Source organism: Salmo trutta, chromosome 17 (assembly GCF_901001165.1).
Source record: "Salmo trutta chromosome 17, fSalTru1.1, whole genome shotgun sequence".
In the NCBI taxonomy this organism is placed as follows: domain Eukaryota; kingdom Metazoa; phylum Chordata; class Actinopteri; order Salmoniformes; family Salmonidae; genus Salmo; species Salmo trutta.
Window position 1 is genome coordinate 40,553,736 of NC_042973.1, and position 24,084 is coordinate 40,577,819.

General features: G+C 41.8%; 1 protein-coding gene across 3 annotated transcripts; it reads left to right on the forward strand.

Moving 5' to 3' along the window:
- The first annotated feature begins 11,271 nt into the window (after positions 1 to 11,271).
- On the forward strand, positions 11,272 to 20,451 carry trabd (TraB domain containing). 3 transcript variants are annotated; one of them, XM_029696780.1, is made up of 10 exons: positions 11,272 to 11,361; positions 12,289 to 12,365; positions 12,707 to 12,776; positions 13,198 to 13,364; positions 15,404 to 15,544; positions 18,237 to 18,347; positions 18,575 to 18,714; positions 19,019 to 19,191; positions 19,574 to 19,670; positions 19,804 to 20,451. In XM_029696780.1, the coding sequence occupies exons 2-10, from the start codon at positions 12,342 to 12,344 to the stop codon at positions 19,982 to 19,984; spliced, it is 1,104 nt and encodes a 367-aa protein (XP_029552640.1). In that variant the 5' UTR covers positions 11,272 to 11,361; positions 12,289 to 12,341; the 3' UTR covers positions 19,985 to 20,451. The 3 variants fall into 3 exon arrangements, with proteins under 3 accessions (XP_029552640.1, XP_029552642.1, XP_029552641.1); XM_029696782.1 differs by lacking the exon at positions 11,272 to 11,361 and adding an exon at positions 11,366 to 11,385; XM_029696781.1 differs by lacking the exon at positions 11,272 to 11,361 and adding an exon at positions 11,826 to 11,988.
- The last annotated feature ends 3,633 nt before the right edge of the window (positions 20,452 to 24,084 follow it).

The following is a 24,084-nucleotide window of genomic DNA, read 5'->3' on the forward strand; positions in this document are numbered from 1 at the left end:
GGATTAAATAGTTTTCCCCCCTCATCAATCTACACACAATACCACATAATGACTAAGCAAAAACAGGTTTTTGGAAATTTTTGCAAATGTATAAAAATAATAATAATAATGAAATATCACATTTACGTACACTACCGCTAAAAAGTTTGGGGTCACATAGACATTTCCTTGTTTTTGAAAGAAAAGCAAAATTTTGTTGTAAATTAAAATAAGATCACATTGATCAGAAATACAGTGTAGACATTGTTAATGTTGTAAATGACTATTGTAGCTGGAAACGGCTGATTTTTAATGGAATATCTACAGTTGAAGTCGGAAGTTTACATACACCTTAGCCAAATACATTTAAACTCAGTTTTTCACAATTCCTGACATTTAATCCTGGTAAACATTCACTGTCTTAGGTCAGTTAGGATCACCACTTTATTCTAAGAATGTGAAATGTCAGAATAATAGTTGAGAGAATGATTTATTTCAGCTTTTATTTCTTTCATCACATTCCCAGTGGGTTAGAAATGTACATACACTCAATTAGTATTTGGTAGCACAGCAATTGTTTAACTTGGGTCAAACGTTTTGGGTTGCCTTCCACAAGCTTCCCACAATAAGTTAGGTGAATTTTGGCCCATTCCTCCTGACAGAGCTGGTGTAACTGAGTCAGGTTTGTAGGCCTCCTTGCTCGCACACGCTTTTTCAGTTTTGCCCACAAATTTTCTATAGGGTTGAGGTCAAGGCTTTGTGATGGCCACTCCAATACCTTGCCTTTGTTGTCCTTAATCCATTTTGCCACAATTTTGGAAGTATACTTGGGGTCATTGTCCATTTGGAAGACCCATTTGCAACCTAGCTTTAACTTCCTGACTGATGTCTTGAGATGTTGCTTCAATATAGCCACATAATATTCCTTCCTCATGATGCCCTCTATTTTCTGAAGTGCACCAGTCCCTCCTGCAGCAAAGCACCCCCACAACATGATGCTGCCACCCCCGTGTTTCACTGTTGGGATGATGTTCTTCGGCTTGCAAGCCTCCCCCTTTTTCCTCCAAACATAACGATGGTCATTATGACCAAACAGTTCTATTTTGCTTCATCAGACCAGAGGACATTTCTTCAAAAAGTACAATCTTTGTCCCCATGTGCAGTTGCAAACCGTAGTCTGGCTTTTTTATGGTGGTTTTGGAGCAGTGGCTTCTTCCTTGCTGAGTGGCCTTTCAGGTTATGTCGATATAGGACTCGTTTTACTGTGGATATAGATACTTTTGTACCTGTTTCCTCCAGCATCTTCACAAGGTCCTTTGCTGTTGTTCTGGGATTGATTTGCACATTTTGCACCAAAGTACGTTCATCTCTAGGAGACAGAACGCGTCTCCTTCCTGAGCGGTATGACAGCTGCGTGGTCCTATGGCGTTTATACTTGCGTACTATTGTTTGTACAGATGAACGTGGTACCTTCAGGCATTTGGAAATTGCTCCCAAGAATGAACCAGACTTGTGGAGGTCTACAATTTTGTTTTCTGAGGTCTTGGCTGATTTCTTTTGATTTTCCCATGATGTCAAGCAAGGAGGCACTGAGTTTGAAGGTAGGCCTTGAAATACATCCACAGGTACACCTCCAATTGACTCAAATGATGACAATTAGCCTATCAGAAGCTTCTAAAGCCATGACATCATTTTCTGGAATTTTCCAAGCTGTTTAAAGGCACAGTCAACTTAGTGTATGTAAACTTCTGACCCACTGGAATTGTGATACAGTGAATTATAAGTGAAATAATCTGTCTGTAAACAATTGGTGGAAAAATTACTTGTGTCATGCACAAAGTAGATGTGCTAACCGACTTGCCAGAACTATAGTTTGTTAACAATAAATTTGTGGAGTTGTTGAAAAATGAGTTTTAATGATACCAACCTATGTAAACTTCTGACTTCAACTGTACATAGGCATATAGAAAACCCTTTTGCAATTATGTTAGCACAGCTGAAAACTGTTTACGCTGATTAAAGAAGCAATAAATCTGGCCTTCTTTAGACTAGTTGAGAATCTGGAGCATCAGCATTTGTGGGTTCAATTACATGCTCAAAATGGCCAGAAACAAAGACCTTTCTTCTGAAGGCTATTTCATGCGAGAAATTGCCAAGAAACTGAAGATCTTGTACGACGCTGTGTACTACTCCCTTCACAGAACAACACAAACTGTCTCTAATCAGAATAGAAAGAGGAATGGGAGGCCCCGCTGCACAACTGAGCAAGAGGACAAGTACATTACAGTGTCTAGTTTGAGAAACAGACGCCTTAAGTCCTCAACTAGCAGCTTCATTAAATAGTACCTTCAAAACAGCAGTCTCAACGTCAACAGTGAAGAGGCGACTCTGGGATGCTGGCCTTCTAGGTAGAAAAAGCCATTTCTCAGACTGGCCAATAAAAAGAAAAGATTAAGATGGGCAAAAGAACACAGACACTGGACAGAGGAAGATTGGAAAAAAGTGTTATGGACAGACAAATCTATGTTTGGGGTGTTCAGATCACAAAGAACATTCGTGAGACGCAAAAAAATGTAAAGATGCTGGAGGAGTGCTTGACGCCATCTGTCAAGCACTGTGGAGGCAATGTGATGGTCTGGGGGTGCTTTGGTGGTGGTAAAGTGGGAGATTTGTACAGGGTAAAAGGGATCTTGAAGAAGGAAGGCTATCACTCCATTTTGCAACGCCATGCCATACCCTGTGGACGGCGCTTAATTGGATCCAATTTCCTCCTACAACAGGACAATGACCCAAAGCACAGCTCCAAACTATGCAAGAACTATTTAGGGAAGAATCAGTCATTCTGGTATTCTGTCTATAATGGAGTGGCCAGCACGGTCACCGGATCTCAACCCTATTGAGCTGCTGTGGGAGATGCTTGATCGTATGGTACGTAAGAAGTGCCCATCAAGCCAATCCAACTTGTGGGAGGTGCTTCTGGAAGCATGGGTTGAAATATCTTCAGATTACCTCAACAAATTGACAACTAGAATGCCAAAGGTCTGCAAGGCTGTAATTCCTGCAAATGGAAGATTCTTTGGCGAAAGCAAAGTTTGAAGGACACAATTATTCTTTTATTTATAACCTTGTCAATGTCTTGACTATATTTCCTATTCATTTTGCAACTCATTTCATGTATGTTTGACCCCAAATTTTTGAACGGTAGTGTAAGTATTCAGACCCTTTACTCAGTACTTTGTTGAAGCATCTTTGGTAGAGGTTACAGCCTCGAGTACTCACGGGGATGACACTGCAAGCTTGGCACACCTGTATTTGGGTAGTTTCTCCCATTCTTCTCTGCAGATCCTCTCAAGCTCTTTCAGATCGGATGGGGAGTGTCGCGGCACAGCTATTTTCAATTCTCTCCAGAGATGTTCGATCTGGTTCAAGTCTGGCCTCTGGCTGGGCCACTCAAGGACATTCAGAGACTTGTCCCAAAGCCACTCCTGCGTTATCTTGGCTGTGTGCTTAGGGTTGTTGTCCTGTTCGAAGGTGAACCTTCGCCCCAGTCTGAGGTCCTGAGCACTCTGGAGCAGGTTTTCATCAAGGATCTCTCTGTACTTTGCTCTGTTCATCTTTCCCTCGATCCTGACTAGTCTCCCAGTCCCTACTGCTGAAAAACATTCCCACAGCATGATCCAGGATGCCAAATAGTCACCTTTCGGCTAAATTCGCCGTTTTGAATACAAAATAGGTTACCTTCGTGATTTGTGTAGATCCAATGAGAAAAGTTTTGGCGGGGGTAATGCACGTTTGGAGCAATACTGGCTGTATCCAAGGCTCAGCCAATCGTTCACATAACAATATAATGCAGCACGCGACTGAAGAGAGAATCAATTTGCTAGTTACAGCATCAGCGCGTGCTCTGGAAAGACAACGGAGAGCGGAAAGGCAGTTTGCCAGTTACAGCAGCGCGTCCCCTGAACGATAACGAAGAGGTAGGTGAGAAGGTGATGAAGCGTACTTCATGAGCTGTAACCGAAAACAACTGGCATTTCGAAAGTTTGAGGTGAGGGAGAAAGTGTGGTGGAACAAATATTGTTAGCATTGTTAAGTATCTTATTAGCTGGATCGAATTCTCTGTTAACTAGCCAGAGAAATGTTAAGCAACATTAGCCAACTTAACTGATCAAATAATTGAGTTTATGGTGTGAAAATTAGCTGGCTAATAAAGTCAGACAGCAAACATTAACGGTAGCTAATGTTACAACATCAGATGAGCTAACGCTCATGTATTAACTGGTATACAACTTCTTGCCATTCCTCAAGTTATAACATGTTAGTTGCCCACTGGACCCTGGCAATCTGTGTGAATAGTTAACTAGCTAACGAACTAACTACTATCTGTGAACTAATGTTTTCTCTCTACAGTATGTGGTTAATTTTCAGAATGAGAGAATTAGGTGAAAATGAGGCATTGCTTGTTATACAAATGGATTCAGGGATCAAGTGAAGCTGGAGCTGGGCCTGGCTTAAGCTGGATGCCAGAGGTGAAAGGAACACTACACACTTTCCCTCTTTCTCATTTTTTCAATACAGTGGATAAAAAGGGGTATGCCAGGTGTACTCTCTGCCTGAAAGAGATCACTTCTGCCAACAAAGGGTATCATGCTCTGCTGACACATTGTAGAACAGATGTCCACAGACAGAAAGTGTACAATGTAGTAATGTACAGTGTAGGCCGAAGATATTGCTTTTGTTGTGTTGAACTTGACAGTAACACTTGTGTTGTATGTGAGGGGGGATTATTCGGTTGCGGCCGGATGCGACAGAGCCTGGACCCGAACCAGGATCTCTAGTGGCACAGCTAGCACTGCAATGCAGTGCCTTAGACCACTTCGCCACTCAGGAGGCTGCTTCCTACACATTTTTTTTATCTGTGAGTTAGGTTCACATTAACCACTTTTTATTTTACACACAGAGACAGATCATGTAGATCATATTATTTGTTGTTTCATTAGTTAAAACCTGCATTTCCCCCTACCAGGGATCTTTTTAATGTTTCAGTGCCAAAAACAAAGTCGCCTTTTTGGGCCCTTACCAGTTTGCATCCATACATGATGCTGCCACCACTACCTTGCTTCACCGTAGGGATGCTGCCAGGTTTCCTCCAGATGTGACGCTTGGCATTTAGGCATAAGAGTTCAATCTTGGTTTTATCAAACGAGTCCTTTAGGTGCCTTTTGGCTGTCATGTGCCTTTTACTGAGCAGTGGCTTCCGTCTGGCTGCAGAGATTGTTGTCCTTCTGGAAGGTTTTCCCATCTCCACAGAGGAACTCTGGTGCTCTGTCAGAGTGACCACCGGGTTCTTGGTCACCTCCCTGACCAAGGCCCTTCTCCCCCGATTGCTCAGTTTGGCCGGGCGACCAGGTCGAGGAAGAGTCTTGGTGGTTCCAAAATTCTTCCATTTAAGAATGATGGAGATCACTGTGTTCTTGGGGACCTTCAATGCTGCATACAAGTTTTGGTAGCCTTCCCCAGATTTGTGCCTCAACCCGATCCTGTTTCTGAGCTCTGAGGACAATTTCTATGCCCTAATGGCTTGGTTTTTGCTATGACATGCGCTGTCAACTGTGGGACCTTATATAAACAGGTGTGTGCCTTTCCAAATCATGTCCAATCAATTGAATTTAGCACAGGTGGACTCCAATCAAGTTGTAGAAACATCTCAAGGATGATCAATGGAAACAGGATGCACCTGAGCTCAATTTTGAGTCTCATAGCAAAGGGTCTGAATACTTATGTAAATAATGTATTTCTGTTTTTAGTTTTCATAAATTTGCAAAAATATCTTTAAAAAACTGTTTTTGTTTTTTCATTATGGGGTATTGTGTGTAGATTGACTATAAAAAAATGTTTCATCCATTTTAGAATAAGACTGTAATGTAACAAAATGTGGAAAAAGTCAAGGGGTCTGAATAGTTTCAGAATGTACTGTATATACTGAACAAAAATATGAATGCAACATGTAACAATTTCAACAATTTTACTGAGTTACAGTTCATAAGGAAATCAGTATATTTAAATAAATTAGGCCCTAATCTATGGATTTCACATGATTGGGAAGGGGCGCAGCCATGCGTGGGCCTGGGAAGGCATAAGCCCACCTACTTGGGAGCGAGGCCCACCCACTGGGGAGCCAGGCCCAAGCCCAGCCAATCAGAATGAGTTTTTCCCCACAAATGTTTATTTTTAAAGACAGAAACACTCCTCAGTTTCATCAGCTGTCTGAAAATGCCAGATGTGGAGGTCCCTGGCTGGTGTGGTTACACGTAGTCTGCAGTTGTGAGGCCGGTTTGAAGTACTGCCCCAAAAAATTCAACAACGTTGGAGGCGACTTATGGTAGAGAAATTAACATCCAATTCTCTGGCAACAGCTCTGGTGGACATTCCTGCAGTCAGCATGCCAATTGCACCCTCCCTCAAAACTGGAGACATCTGTGGCATTGTGTTCTGTGACAAAACTGCATATTTTAGAGTGGCCTTTTATTGTCCCAGCACAAAGTGCACCTGTGTAATGATCATGCTGTTTAATCAGTTTCTTGATATGCCACACCTGTCAGGTGGATAGATTATCTTGGCAAGGAAGGCATGTTCACTAACAGGGATGTAAACATATTTGTGCACAAAATTTGAGTGAAAAATCTTTTTGTGCATATGGAAAAATTCTGGCATCTTTTATTTCAGTTCATGAAACATGGGACCAACACTTTACATGTTGCGCTTATATTTTTGTTCAGTATAGAATTCCAGAAAGACTGCTTCACCAACAGCCACATAATGAAAACATGTTTATAAAACATTCATATTATTGCTTATAGTCCCTCAATCAAAGTGTACTGAAAGCCAATGCAATACACTTTTTTTAAAATCTGCACTGCAATATATGCAAAAGATCACATAATGTTGTTTGTGGCAATAATGTTTACGCTCACAAGTTATAAAAATGTTTACATACTATAATTAATCTATAGACTGTATGTAGCCCTATCTCAGTTGTTGTGGTGTGCTCACACATAAATGTTCCATTAGTTAATCAGTGTCATTTGACCATACATAAGGCAGAGAGAGGAGGCAAAGTGAGAACGCACCTGCCTTATAGAAGACTGGGCTCCTTAAAGGTGCAATATGCAATTTACGTTTTACCATTTGCACATTTAGCCCTGAAGCATACAAAAAACAAATGGTTGCGTTCATTTAAGATCCCCTACAAACAAGTGCATGGGCAGTACTTTTGACTGGGAATGAAAGTTACAGATTGCACCTTTTAATGGGTTCCTCTCACACCACTAGTGCACTTATTAGGTAAGGTTCGCTGATCCATCCACAAGGGAAGTCATAGGATGGATTTTCGTGTGTTAACAAAAATGTCAAATTCAGAAACGCCTTCACTTTAATTAATATAGGCAAGCATATGCATTATTGCCAACATTCAAGTTAAAATCTCCTTGCTATGGATCTACGAAAGGTATTCCAAACCTGCCACCTCTCAACGTCAGTGGAAGTGACTGTTTTCATGATCTTTCAAGGTGCAGTGGTCTTTACGCCAGCACTGCATTTCAACTGAAACCTGGACTCATTCAGGGAGAGTGCTGAACAGTCATATCCAGCTCTTCTTGTGGAAGTTATGAAGAATAAGGGAAGTGATACGTAGATATAGAAAGCATTGTACACAATAAAATGTACAGCATCTGAATGCTTTGTTTTGAATGTCCTACCTTTTCACCATAGGCCTACGTTGCCACATGCCACCACATTGAGAGCAACAACAGCACCTCATGTCCAATGCCGCGTCAGTAAGACGTGGTTATTGTGGTGGCTCATTACTCACCAAAGACAATGCCCCCTGAAGTTAACGAATGAAAAGTAGAGTACTGTAGTTAGTAGAATTGTTATTAGGATATAATAGCACCTTTCACCAGGTATGATGCAGTAAACAAGGGGGGGATGTGTAGCAACCACCATCAATCGTATGTCTGAGCAATTGGTAACCTAAACTGAACAGTGATGGCATAACAATCTACAACAAGCATGTATTCTGAATGAACACACTGAGGATTCCTTAATGCTGTGAATCTGTCATCTTGGGCAATAAAACATGTCTCTGTATAAAAGGGCCATATGATGTGCATGTAAAATATATTAGAAACCGTAGAATATCTCACTGGTATGTGACAAGAGGAAGGCTTAGAACACTTATAATACAAATGTTGTACTTACACGGTTTGTGACAATGCAAAGTTCACTTTCCAATGAGATACATGTGTTGTTATGTTCACAGTCTAACATGCACTAAATACATGGTTTGGGAAACTACCTGCCTGGGTATGCTACCTAATAAGATATTATTTATGACCAGTGGTTAGCACACTATCCCCTTGATGTACTTAGCACAGTAATGCATTCAAAAGCACTTTAAATATGTAGCACAAGTTTATGAGTGTGAGCATGTTGATAGAGCAGTGCTCCTCCTCACCGTTTTTATGGGTTGGGGGACTCAGATTGGGGAAAGAAACAGTTTTGTTCCTGGAGGCTATGTCTGGGTAGATCTCCTTGGGCACAGATCTATGAACAGTTTATCCACCCCAAATCCTAGTCCAAGTAAAACAGGTGAAAGATACAAAACTGACTTCAAATCAGTGCAACTACTTCTTGAGGCAATGTTGGGTGGTGTTTCTGGGGATGGAGTCAAAAGTTGTCAGTGACTGTATGATGTAGTCTGAGTAATAAACGTTTTTTGTTAAGATAAAAGTTGAACAAGAGTTCTTTGTATAAATGTTTTTGCAATTAATTGCATATGCATAGAAATATAATTATATGTCCTTTGGTTTGCACAACAAAATAATAAGAACTACAAATCTATATACCACCAGTGGTGTAAAGTACTTAAGTAAAAATATTTTAAAGTGCTACTTAAGTAGTTTCTTAAGGTATCTGTACTTTACTATTTATATTTTTGACAATTTTTACTTTTACTCCACTACATTCCTAAAGAAAATAATGTACTTTTTACTCCATACATTTTCCCTGACACCCAAAAGTACTTGTTGCATGTTCAATGCTTAGCAGGACTCGAAAATGGTCCAATTCAGTTACTTATCAAGAGAACATCCCTGGTCAAATCAAATTGTATTTGTCACATGCACCGAATACAACAGGTGTAGACTTTACAAGCCCTTAACCAACAATGCAGTTTTAAGAAAAATAAGTGTTAAGTAAAAAAATAGATACGTAAAAACAATGCATCTCACAGGCCAGGTCTCTGACCTCCTCCCTATAGGCTGTCTCATCGTTGTCGGTGATCAGGCCTACCACTGTTGTGTCATCGGCAAACTTAATGATGGTGTTGGAGTCGTGCCTGGCCATGCAGTCATGAGTGAACAAGGAGTACAGTCGTGGCCAAAAGTTTAGAGAATGACACAAATATGAATTTTCACAAAGTTTGATGTTTCAGTGTCTTTAGATATTTTTGTCAGATGTTACTATGGAATACTGAAGTATAATTACATGCATTTCATAAGTGTCAAAGGCTTTTACTGACAATTACATGAAGTTGATGCAAAGAGTCAATATTTGCAGTGTTGACCCTTCTTTTTCAAGACCTCTGCAATCCGCCCTGGCATGCTGTCAATTAACTTCTGGGCCACATCCTGACCGATGGCAGCCCATTCTTGCATAATCAATGGTTGGAGTTTGTCAGAATTTGTGTTTTTTTTTTGTCCACCCACCTCTTGAGGATTGACCACAAGTTCTCAATGGGATTAAGGTCTGGGGAGTTTCCTGGCCATGGACCCAAAATATTGATGTTTTGTTCCCCGAGCCACTTAGTTATCACTTTTGCCTTATGGCAAGGTGCTCCATCATGCTGGAAAAGGCATTGTTCGTCACCAAACTGTTCCTGGATGGTTGGGAGAAGTTGCTCACGGAGGATGTGTTGGTACCATTCTTTATTCATGGCTGTGTTCTTAGGCAAAATTGTGAGTGAGCCCACTCCCTTGGCTGAGAAGCAACCCCACACATGAATGGTCTCAGGATGCTTTACTGTTGGCATGACACAGGACTGATGGTAGCGCTCACCTTGTCTTCTCCGGACAAGCTTTTTTCCGGATTCCCCAAACAATCGGAAAGGGGATTCATCAGAGAAAATGACTTTACCCCAGTCCTCAGCAGTCCCTGATGTATTTCCTGGAGAGAAGTGGCTTCTTTGCTGCCCTTCTTGACACCAGGCCATCCTCCAAAAGTCTTCGCCTCACTGTGTGCAGATGCACTCACACCTGCCTGCTGCCATTCCTGAGCAAGCTCTGTACTGGTGGTGCCCTGATCCCGCAGCTGAATCAACTTTAGGAGACAGTCCTGGCGCTTGCTGGACTTTCTTGGGCGCCCTGAAGCCTTCTTCACAACAATTGAACCGCTCTCCTTGAAGTTCTTGATGATCTGATAAATGGTTGATTTAGGTGCAATCTTACTGGCAGCAATATCCTTGCCTGTGAAGACCTTTTTGTACAAAGCAATGATGACGCCACGCGTTTCCTTGCAGGTAACCATGATTGACAGAGGAAGAACAATGATTCCAAGCACCACCCTCCTTTTGAGGCTTCCAGTCTGTTATTCGAACTCATTCAGCATGACAGAGTCATCTCCAGCCTTGTCCTCGTCAACACTCACACCTGTGTTAACGAGAGAATCACTGACATGATGTCAGCTGGTCCTTTTGTGGCAGGGCTGAAACACAATGGAAATGTTTTTTGGGGATTCAATTAATTTGCATGGCAAAGAGGGACTTTGCAATTAATTGCAATTCATCTGATCACTCTTCATAACATTCTGGAGTATATGCAAATTGCCATCATACAAACTGAGGCAGCAGACTTTGTGAAAATTAATATTTGTGTCATTCTCAAAACCTTTGGCCACGACTGTACAGTAGGGGACTGAGCACATCTGCGTGTTATCCCTACTGCCTCTGATCTGGGGGACTCACTAAACACAAATGCTTTGTTTGTAAATGAGGTCTGTGAGTTGTAGTGTGCCCCAGGCTATATGTAAAAAATATGTATCGTGCTAATTATAAGCAATTTGAAATAATTTATACTTTTTCTTTTGATACTTAAGTATATTTAAAACCAAATACTTTTAAACTTTTACTCAAGCAATATTTTTCTGGGTGACTTTCACTTTTACTTGAGTCATTTTCTATTAAGGTATCTTTACTTTTACTCAAGAATGATAGTAGGGTGCTTTTTCACCACTGATTACCACAACGCACTCAAATCTCAATTGAACTACAAGTACCAGAAAACAACGTTAACAAAGGAGTCGAACACATCATTGGTCGAAGTGCAGGTAAGAGCACAGGTTGGCTAACTTGTAAGTTTTAATGTATTAATGTATAACATTGTAAGCTGTAGTTATTATATGTTGATTACAAATTGATATGACATTGTTTACCAAGTGGTTAGCAGCAGTTAGCCAGCTAACCGATATGTCAGCTGTTAGCTAGTAGTAAGCTAACTGCTAGTCGGCGAGTAGTAAGCTATTTAGCTTGGGCCAACTTGCTAACATTAGCTAACTTAATGAATAATGTTAGCTAGTTTGCCTAGCTAGCTAGATAATATGTGGAAACGAGGGGAATATCAGCTAAGGGTGTCAATGTTTTGTCTCTAGCCAGCAGGTTTGACAGCTTTAGCTAGCTAGCTAGCTAGCTAACTAACTTGACTTTGTAGCATGTGGTTAGCTAGCAAAATAGCTAGCTATGTCAACACTCTTGTTTGAAGGTGATGTAATCGTGTTGAATTACGCAGCTACATGCAGCAGGAGAGCGTTTAGCCATGACCGGGCTCTAAAAAGGGGCCACTAAGCTAACGTTAGGCAGTTTGCTCATGATATTTGTCTATATACTATAACGTTACTGTCACAGTGAAACTTGGCTCACAAATTGTCTTATCTACTAGAATTAGCTACCTTTGATAGGTAACGTTAACCAGCCGGTTTTATTTTCCAACTAACTTTGTCGCCATATGCTGATGGTAGCTAACTAGTGAGAATGGGTAGTTTATTTATGGTTTGGTACACTGTACATATATCTAGTTAGCAAACGTCAGCAATTGAGGAACTTAAACTGGGGCCTTAGCTTAGTCACGAAATAAGCATCACAGCTGATAGCATTGCAGAGAATAGCAATTTTGGCCAACAAACCTACTTGATGAATTTGGCTAAATGCATTAATACATTTGACCATACTCTTTCCTCCTGTTTTGCTTTCCTTTTCAGTAAGGAAGGTGGGACATCGCTTTAGTTTTTGCCCAGCTCTCAAAGGTTGAATCATGGACCAAGACAACAACTCCGAGGTAAGTTTGGGGACTGCGGGACATGGGTCACTGCATAGTGCTTTGACAGCTGTTATTTTGATCATTTTAAAAAGGCACACAGAGTACAGCTTCACACACATCTGTTATGGCCCATACAGCTGTGATATTTGAAGAACTCAGCTCTATGCTGATCATAATACATTAAGCAAAACAAACATTCTTATAATTTTGTCCCGCTCCTGTACTTAGCCTAGATGTTAATTGTCTAAGAATCAGTGTCGCAATACATCTGGCTATTAAGCTCTTGAGCACATTGACAAAATGTTTTTGTTGACATGTACAGTTTTAGAATGGCTTAATGACTACATATGCTTTTTTAGGATGAGTTGGTAGGTCCCTCTGAAGATGCGTCTGAAGATGAGTCACTGCCTAGTCGTCCCCCTGGACTCTGTGAGTGCCCTTATTTACGTAAAATGTATTTACTGTTCTCTCTGTCTGCTTGTCACCAAAAGCTCATTGTTTCACAATGCCCGTGTGAGAGAAAAAGGGGAACCGTCCTTTACTTTTCAAGCTTTGAAACTACTATCTATGTTCTCTTTATGTCTGTGAAGTCTTCCCACAGCGATGTTACGTTTGAAAGTCTGTTCTAACTTGTTTGTAACCTTTATTTCAGTAGGCTACAACATGCACTGTTCACTCTACCCACATCTGACAATCACATTCCTTTGGCATATCGAAGTATGTTGTCTTTCCTGCCAGCCAATTCAGTGATGGAGGAACTAAAGGTTCTTTCCATTCTTGTCTTTGTCTTTCGCTCTTACTTGCTCTATTTCTCTCCCCTTCCACCTCTCCCTGGCTGGTTCCTCTATAGCGGACTCTGAGGCGGTGGAGCTGCTATGGCAGGTGCGTGCCCAGCGGCGCCAGTCCTCCCCAGAACTCCCTGAAACAGTCACCCGGCTGACTGCCCCAGATGGCAGCCTGCTCTACTTGGTAGGCACCGCCCACTTCAGTGACAGCAGCAAGAAGGACGTGGCCACGGTGAGCACAACAAATGTGACATGCAAGCATTAATGGCTGTTTTCCTTGACACAGATTATCCTAGCCAGTTTGGCCCGACAAAGTTGAATTACTGTTTAAGGGGTGCCTAGCCTCACTTTTCTCCACACACTAAAAAAATTAATTCAGATGTTATTTCTTTGGCCAATCTATGCGGCTCTTTGTTTATAATGCACTGTCCGCTCTCCCTTGAGGCTTTTCAAAGTTGATGCCCAAGAGACCAAACAGTCTCAGATCACGCGCTCAGATCATGTTCAAGCCTCGGATTGTACAGTGAAATACACACACTTGCACCTGCAAGAGACGTGCATATGTTTCATTTCTCTCTCATGCAGTCTTGGCTGAAGCCAGCACAAATTCCTACTATTTATGTGTCCAGGTTAAATGTGGGACATCCCTATTATAGACAAACAGTCGTTTAAATTCGTGGTTATTGCATAATTTTCTGATTAATAAGAAGTGGTTTAATAGACAACAACAATGTAACTTAACCAATTGAATGGCCAGAGATCAGGGCATTCATCAGTAAAGACGCAGTGCAAGCTGATAATATTTTGACCAACCAAATTGAAGTCAAAATGATTGATGAAGTCGAAGTATCAGCTGTATGGTGATTTGCGATTCATAACTTACATTTTACCGATACTACCAGTAGTAGAAGTCCAACCGATAACACCACGACGGAATGCGTTTGAAGTGACGATGCGCTGCTGACAACAGCTAGCATGTCCAGCAAAGTACATTGCCAGTGGCACGCCCACGCTTCGTGCAGATCAGCAGGTGGGGCTTTTCGTGGCAGCCAGACGAGACAATCGAAGGAGGATGCGGTGAGCAAAGTTACTGGGCTCGAATTTAATCACGCTTGATCTATATAGATTGATGCTTCTAATTGTGCATGTTATAAACAACATTTTTTATTTTGATGATAGGTTATACTCTATGGCTGGATTTATAAATGTTTTACAATGCTACATTAATTTTGCAGACCTAACTTGATTGACCCTCTTTCTACAAGGCCTACTAGTCTTTATTTGTATGAATATTTTGTTAACGCCTAGGCTATAGAGATGCATTCAGGTAATTAACTCATTATTATGCATCAACATTTTAATTTGATTACAATTATTTATTGTCAATCTTTCTTGAATTTGTTAGGCTATACAATTAAGTAGATTAATGAACTCATACATTCATACAACTTAAAAAAAAAAAAAGTGAATATGATAGAATATTGCATTCTATTATACATCCTATGTGAATAATGTTCATTAATGTAATTTGTGTACTACTAATAATAATCTGAAAATCAGTCTGAGTATTTATCCTGTTGTTCAGGTCCATATAGCCTAGGACAATGTGGTAAAGTACTGTTATTTCTTAATACACCGAATGTATTTTTTTTTTTTAAATGTTCGCTCGCCTCGCTTTTTGAGGGAAAATCCGTTAAACAGTGGATCAATTTTGTCTGGCCTTACTAAAAAGTATGCCGAATGAGGAATCTCCATTCAAATACATTTTTGAACTAGACAGAATCTGTGTCTGGGAAACCGGCCTTAAATGATTGTCATAGGTATCTCCTGGAATGGCCTCTGTTGAGTTCGTTCAAATTCATGGGATTCATTCATTTAGAAAATGTTTGTCCTTTAGAGACACCCTGAAGTAATGATTGAATAAAAAGTTCTGATTGGCAGATTTCAAAATACTATCTTTTTATTTAACCTTCTTTCAACCAGGCAAGTCAGTTAAGAACAAATTACTATGACATCCCCCTTACATGTCCTGGTTTCCCAGACTCCTGTTTGTTTTGTTCCCTCAGGCAAAATCCATTCTATTGTCAGTCTTGTACTTCTACCTTTGGCTTTCTCTCTCTTACCGCCCTTGCTCCCCTTTCTCCCCTTCCTGTCCTCTCCTTCTACCCCCTTTCCCTGTTTTCCTCCTCTCCTTATCCTCCCACTCTCTCCTCCCCCTTTCTCCCCTGTCCCCTTTGTTTGCCTTCTCCCCCATCTCTTCCCCTCCCTCAGACGATTCGTGCAGTGCAGCCAGACGTGGTGGTGGTGGAGCTGTGCCAGTACAGGGTGTCCATGCTGAAGATGGATGAGAAGACGCTGCTGAAGGAGGCCAAGGACATTAATCTGGACAAGGTCCAGCAGGCCATCAAACAGGTACGACTATTCGGGGGGTGACCTGATCCCAGATCAGCACCCCCAAAAAACATTGAATATGGGCCCTGGAATGAGTAAAAAAAAAAAAATCTCTAATCCTGTGTCATTTAGATATATCACCACCGATAAATCTACGATAATCGAGAATTTCAATAAGCATTTTTCTAATGCTGGCTAGTGGACCCAAACTGTTACAGACGTATATCTATCCTACCCTGCCTTTCTAAAGTCTTCAAAAGCCAAGTTAACAAACAGATCACCGACCATTTCGAATCCCACCGCACCTTCTCCACTATGCAATCTGGTTTCCGAGCGGGTCATGGGTGCACCTCAGCCACGCTCAAGGTCCTAAACGATATCATAACCGCCATCGATAAAAGACAGTACTGTGCAGCTGTCTTCATCGACCTGGCCAACGCTTTCGACTCTGTCAATCACCACATTCTTATTGGCAGACTCGACAGCCTTGGTTTCTCAAATGACTGCCTTGCCTGGTTCACCAACTACTTTTCAGACGGAGTTCAGTGTGTCAAATCGGAGGGCCTGTTGTCCGGACCTCTGGCAGTCTCTATGGGGGTGCCACAGGGTTCAATTCTCAGGCCGACTCTCTTCTCTGTAGACATCAATGATGCCGCTCTTGCTGTTTGTGATTCTCTGATCCACCTCTACGCAGATGACACCATTCTGTATACTTCTGGCCCTTCTTTGGACACTGTTAACTAACCTCCAGGCGAGCTTCAATGCCATACAACACTCCTTCCGTAGCCTCCAACTGCTCTTAAATGCTAGTAAAACTAAATGCATGCTCTTCAACCGATTTGCTGCCCGCACCCTCCCGCCCGACTAGCATCCCTACTCTGGACGATTCTGACTTAGAATATGTGAACAACTACAAATACCTAGGTGTCTGGTTAGACTGTAAACTCTCCTTCCAGACTCACATTAAGCATCTCCAATCCAAAATTAAATCTAGAATCGGCTTCCTATTTCGCAACAAAGCCTCCTTCATTCATGCTGCCAAACACACCCTCGTAAAACTAACTATCCTACCTATTCTTGACTTCGGCGATGTCATTTACAAAATAGCCTCCAACACTCTACTCAGCAAATTGGATGTAGTCTATCACAGTGCCATCCGTTTTGTCACCAAAGCCCCATATACTACCCACCACTGCGACCCACCCGTATGCTCTCGTTGGCTGGCCCTCGCTTCATATTCGTTGCCAAACCCACTGGCTCCAGGTCATCACTACGTCTTTGCTAGGTAAAGCCCCGCCTTATCTCAGGTCACTGCTTACCATAGCAGCACCCACCCGTAGCACGCGCTCCAGCAGGTATATTTCACTGGTCATCCCGAAAGCCAACTCCTCCTTTGGCCGCATTTCCTTCCAGTTCTCTGCTGCCAATGACTGGAAAGAATTGCAAACATCACTGAAGCTGGAGACCCATATCTCCCTCACTAACTTTAAGCATCAGCTGTCAGAGCAGCTTACCCATCATTGCACCTGTACACAGCCCATCTGTAAATAGCCCACCCAACTACCTCATCCCCATATTGTTATTTATTTGTTTGATCCTTTGCACCCAATTATCTATACTTGCACATTCATCTTCTGCGCTATCACTCCAGTGTTGAATTGCTAAATTGTAATTATTTTGCCACTATGGCCTATTTATAGCCTAACCTCCCTAACCTTACTACATTTGCACACACTGTATATAGATTTTTCTATTGTGTTATTGACTGTACGTTTGTTTATCCCATGTGTAACTCTGTGTCGCAGTGCTTTTCTTTATCTTGGCCAGGTCGCAGTTGTAAATGAGAACTTGTTCTCAACTGGCCTACCTGGTTAAATAAAGATAAAATAATTATTGAACATGTTAACAGTATGTGCCCTATAGAATCAGTTTTGTTGAAATAACAAAACGGCAGTGATATTGTATTTAACCAAGCAAGGGATATTAAGAACAAATTCTTATTTACAATTATGGCCTGACAAGAAGTGAAATGCCTCCTATGGGGGGGCTGTGATGATAAAAAATAAAAAAACACACACACCTCAATGTGAAACAAAATGGACAACACAGACAGAAGACACTGGCAACAGCACAAATACAACAGCAAACAAACAGTGGGTGTGTGTGCGTACGTGCAGGCATGCGCGTGTGAAGTAAAACAGCATGCTTCCTTACATAAGGCAATGCAAACTAGTGACATCAGGTGACAAATGGAAACAACTATGTGTCTCAACAACCTGTTTATCTATTTGTCCTTTGAAGTCATCCAGGAACACCAGGTCCTAGACTTTGAGGTGGGCTTGGAGGGAATTCCAAGACCAGGGGGATGAGTAATGAAAGGACCCCTTTCCATGCTCAGTTCTAATTATCTGGACTGTTAGCATAGAAGAAGATATTGAGATCTGAGCTTGTATGTGTTTTAATTGCTCTGCTAGAAGAGAGGATAGATAGGCTGTTAACTTACAGTTCACCGTTTTGTCTCTTTGGTATTTTATTAGGATCCCCCATTAGCTGTTTTAAAGGAGCAGCTACTCTTCCTGGGGTCCACACAAAACATGAAACATAATACAGAATGACATAATACAGAACATCATTAGACAAGAACAGCTCAAGGACAGAACTACATACATCTTTCTCCTATCTGTCCTTCCCCCTCTTTATTATGTCCTCACAGAATGGAGTGATGTCTGGCCTGATGCAGATCCTGCTGCTCAAAGTGTCGGCTCACATCACAGAGCAGCTGGGCATGGCTCCTGGAGGGGAGTTCAGGGAGGCCTTCAAACAGGTGAGACATTCACCCACTCACTAAAAATAGTTAATCTTGATAAGGGTAACAGGTTTGTTCTCGCACAAGGTGTCAGGTCAAGGTCACAAATACTTTCAAATACATACTAATGTTCTTATCTCACACAGCATAACATACTGAACTTAACACCCTCTTACCTGTTACCCACTAGGTACAGTATTAGTAAGGTTGTATGTAAAGAACCTCCCTCTCTTCTCTTCACCCAGGCGGGCCGAGTGCCCTTCTGCAAGTTCCACCTGGGGGACCGGCCCATCCCGGTGACATTCAAACGGGCCATCGCTGCTCTCAGTCTGTGGCAGAAAGCCAGACTGGCCTGGGGCTTGTGCTTCCTGTCAGACCCCATCAGGTACAATAACCTGACAGTTACTCCTCTCTAGTGTCTAGGTTAAGTCCCACAGGTTACTCCACTATACACTTCCTCTCAGTATTTCCTTTGGTTAGTATGTAGTAAGATTAGAGCAGAAATATTATTAGGTTGGTACTGTATTTAGTAATATCCAATTTAATAATATATTTATATAGGGCTACATTTATTTACCTGAATACAAATGATAGCAAGCTATTGGGAATTAATTTGGGGACTTGGTTAAACCCAGTTGGTACAATGCTTTTGTTATTGCAATATGTTTGTTGTGGTTGTTGTGTGTCAGTAAGGAAGACGTGGAGAAGTGCAAGCAGAAGGACCTGCTGGAGCAGACGATGCTAGAGATGATTGGCGAGTTCCCCGCTCTCCACCAGACCATTGTGGCCGAGCGAGACATCTACCTCACACACACGCTCCGCCAGGCTGCACGCTGTGTGGAGGCGCCCCCCAATGCCCAGAGTGAGCATCGCAGCATCTGCCTGTTTCACTTTTCACCTGAGGAAGTCCACAGACAAGTTTCTCCATTAGTCTGTTCACACTGCTCGTGGGAAAAATACTACCATATCATTGGTTGTAGTCTGCACAAGATTGCAATTAAACCAATGAAAAGACTTACTTTCTGGCATAGTTTTCCATCAGCAGTTTGAATGGACCCTTACTCTGAAAGATGGACGAGCTGGGTTATTGTGTCTGTGTTTTGCACACTGCCTAAGATGCCAATTAAGTTTATCCTCAACTCCTAATGTATCTATGCATAATAGATGGACTGTTACAGACCAATGTTTTTTGGGAACATGGATGCCATTTCAGCTGGATAAATTCGCTTTGTTTCTTGTAACAGAAGTGCCTGCTGTGGTGGTGGGAGTGGTGGGGATGGGCCACGTCCCTGGCATCGAGAGGAACTGGGAGAAGGAGCTCAACATTCAGGAGATCATGAGGTGTGTATCTTTCTTAGCAGTCTAGACCAAGCTATTATTATGTTATAGAGCAATAGAATCATTGTATTTCGGCATCTAACTTTTATGAGTTAATATTGACCCTCTTTCTTTTGCTTTTCTGTGTGACTGTCAGTGTTGCGCCCCCATCTCGTTTTGGCTGGATGTTGCGCACGGTGCTGAAGGCTGGGGTGATAGGAGTACTGGGATACGCCTGCTACCGTGCAGGAGGGGGCATGGGGAGGGCTCTTCTGTCCCTACCCGCTGTCCAATCACTACTGGACAACCTGCGACCACTGCCCCCAGCAGCGGCTTGACCCCTCTCCTATACCTGTGACATGAACGATCCCCTCTAATACGAAAACAATGCATCTACCACCAATGGCCTTATTGACAGGAGGAGGGGTTAGAGGTCAAGGTTCACCTCCTACCCTATGAACTGACATGGACGTAAGGGGTCCGAGGGCTTGAGCTGCCCTCCCTCTCGTTTCCTTCCTTCCTCTCCTCCATGTCCCTGTGGAACACAGAACAGTACTGCCAAGAAAACCATGACAGTACCCTTATTTTATTTTTGTATATTTAAAAAAAAAAAAATGGCAAAAGAAGGATTTTTGTAAGATTTACAAATGTTTTTCCATTTATATTACATCTGCTATCCCCCACATTCCAATTGATGTTACATTGAAATTTGAGATTTTGGTGCATATGGTCTTTGAAGTTGATATTATTGCCCCAAGTCATTATATATAAAAATAAACTGGGTGGTTCGAGCCCTGAATGCTGATTGGCTGACAGCCGTGGTATATCAGACCGTATACCATGGGTATTACTAAACATTTATTTTTACTTCTCTAATTACGTTGGTAACCAGTTTTATAATAGCAGTAAGGCACCTCAGGGGTTTGTGGTATATGGCCGCCGCGTTGCGCTTAAGAACAGCCCTTAGCCGTGGTGTATTGGCCATGTACCACACATTCTCGGGCCTTATTGCATAAGTGTGTGTGTTATATATTACATACATACACACACACACACATACATATACAGTTGAAGTCAGAAGTTTACATACACCTTAGCCAAATACATTTAAACTCAGTTTTTCACAATTCCTGACATTTAATCATAGTAAAAATGCCCTGTCTTAGGTCAGTTAGGATCACCACTTTATTTTAAGAATGTGAAATGTCAGAATAGTTGAGTGATTTATTTCAGCTTTTATTTCTTTCATCACATTCCCAGTGTGTCAGAAGTTTACATACACTCAATTAGTATTTGGTAGCATTGCCTTTTAAATTGTTTAACTTGGGTCAAATGTTTCGGGTTGCCTTCCACAAGCTTCCCACAATAAGTTGGGTGAATTTTGGCCCATTCCTCCTGACAGAGCTGGTGTAACTGAGTCAGGTTTGTAGGCCCCCTTGCTCGCACACGCTTTTTCAGTTTTGCCCACAAATTTTCTATAGGATTGAGGTTAAGGCTTTGTGATGGCCACTCCAATACCTTGACTTTGTTGTCCTTAATCCATTTTGCCACAACTTTGGAAGTATGCTTGGGGTCATTGTCCATTTGGAAGACCCATTTGTGACCAAGCTTTAACTTCCTGACTGATGTCTTCAGATGTTGCCATCTATTTTGTGAAGTGCACCAGTCCCTCCTGCACCCCCACAACATGATGCTGTTACCCCCATGTTTCACTGTTGGGATGGTGTTCTTCGGCTTGCAAGCCTCCCCCTTTTTCCTCCAAACATAACGATGGTCATTATGGCCAAACAGTTTTATTTTTGTTTCATCAGACCAGAGGACATTTCTCAAAAAAGTACAATCTTTGTCCCCACGTGCAGTTGCAAAACGTAGTCTGGCTTTTTTATGGTGGTTTTGGAGCAGTGGCTTCTTCCTTGCTGAGTGGCTTTTCAGGATATGTCGATATAGGATTTGTTTTACTGTGGATATAGATACTTTTGTACCTGTTTCCTCCAGCATCTTAACAAGGTCCTTTGCTGCTGTTCTGGGATTGAGTTGCACTTTTCGCACTAAAGTACGTGGTACCTTCAGGTGTTTGGAAATTGCTCCCAAGGATGAACCAGACTTGTGGAGGTCTACAATTTTTTTTTCTGAGGTCTTGGCTGATTTCTTTTGATTTTCCCATGATGTCAAGAAAAGAGGCACTGAGTTTGAAGGTAGGCCTTGAAATACATCCACAGGTACACCTCCAATTGACTCAAATGATGTCAATTAGCCTATCAGAAGCTTCTAAAGCCATGACATCATTTTCTGGAATTTTCCAAGCTGTTTAAAGGCACAGTGAACTTAGTGTATGTAAACTTCTGACCCACTGGAATTGTGATACTGTGAATTATAAGTGAAATAATCTCTCTGGAAACAATTGGTGGAAAAATTACTTGTCATGCACAAAGTAGATGTCCTAAACGACTTGCCAAAACTATAGTTTAACAAGAAAGTTGTGGAGTTGTTGAAAAACAAGTTTTAATGACTTCAACTCAAGTGTATGTAAACTTCCGACTTCAACTGTACATACATAAAGTACATTCGGAAAGTATTCAGACCCCCTGATTTCCCCCCCCCCACATTTTGTTATGTTAGCCATATTCTAAAGTGGATTAAAGTTTTCCCCCCTCAATCTACACACAATACCCCATAATGACAAAGCAAAATGTTTTTTAATTTTTGCATTATCACATTTATGTAATTATTCAGACCCTTTACTCAGTACTTTGTTGAAGCAGCGATTACAGCCTTGTGTCTTGAGTATGACACTACAAGCTTTGCACACCTGTATGTGGGGAGTTTCTCCCATTCTCAGCAGATCCTCTCAAGCTCTGTCATGTTGGATGGTCAGCTATTTTCAGGTCTCTCCGGAGATGTTCGATTGCCACTGAAAAAAATCCCCACCTCATGATGCTGCCACCCCCATGCTTCACCGTAGGGATGGTGCCAGGTTTCTTCCCGATGTGACACTTTGCATTCAGGCCAAAGACTTCAATCTTGGTTTAATCAGACCAGAGAATCTTGTTGCTCATGGTCTGAGATTCTTTAGGTGCCTTTTGGCAAACTCCAAGCGGGCTGTCATGTGCCTTTTACTAAAGAGTGACTTCAGTCTGGCCACTCTACCATACAGGCCTGTTTGGTGGAGTGCTGCAGAGATGGTTGTCATTCTGGAAGGTTATCCCTTCTCCACAGAGGAACTCTGTCAGAGTGACCATCGGGTTCTTGGTCACCTCCCTGACCAAGGCCCTTCTCCCCCAATTGCTCAGTTTGGCCGGGCGGCCAGCTCTAGGAAGAGTCTTGGTGGTTCCAAACTTTTTCCATTTTAAGAATGATGGCCACTGTGTTGTTGGGGTCCTTCAATGCTGCATAAATGTTTTGGTACCCTTCCCCAGATCTGTGCCTCGACACAATCCTGTCTCAAAGCTCTATGGACAATTGCTTTGACCTCATGGCTTGATTTTTGTTCTGACATGCACTGTCAACTGTGGGACCTCATATAAACAGGTGTGTGCCTTTCCAAATCATGTCCAATCAATTGAATTTAACACAGGTGCACTCCAATCAAGTTGTAGAAACAGCTCAAGGATGCTTCACGGAAACAGAATGCACCTGAGCTCAATTTCGAGTCTCATAGAAAAGGGTCTGAATACTAAATAATGTACTTTAGTTTTACATTTTTAATACATTTGCAAAAATGTCTAAACCTGTTTTTGCTTTGTCATTATGGGGTATTGTGTGTAGATTGAGGACATTTTTTTTATTTAATCAATTTTAGAATAAGGCTGTAATGTAACAAAATGTGGAAAAAGTCAAAGGGTCTGAACTCTTTCCGAATATGCTGTAATGGACCCCAATAGTTGAAGCATAGAGCTACCGCCCCACTAATGACTTCATTCTCATACAGTCTCTTTAATCCTGGATCCAGGACCTCCATGGAACCATCTAGGCTTTAACAATGACCATGTTTAAATCCAGCACTTTATTACATTTTTGGGTACAGATTCCCACCCATGGCTAGTAAGGAATTTAACAAATTAACTAAATGTTTTTAAAGTCAAAAAGTACAAATATTTCCAAATAACGTATGTAACTGACTACACTGTAGTTTCCCCAACACCCCCACTGTGGTGGTAAAGTTCTCTCCCCTGCCAAGAGACAGAAGGTATTAGTAACAAAGTGTAGTTGTGCTATCCCAACATGGACACCTAAGTTCCTCCATCGCTCATGAGCAAAGTCAAGCCAGGGACTAGGCTATGTCTGGTGTTATAGTGACTACCTCTCCTGGTCACACAATATAATGTTCCTCAAGGCAAACTGATCTGTGCTGGTTGGTGTTACACACAACCAACCATACTGATTGATAGACAGTACAACCTAATGCTTCGACGTGTGTTATAAATACCTGTACTGTATA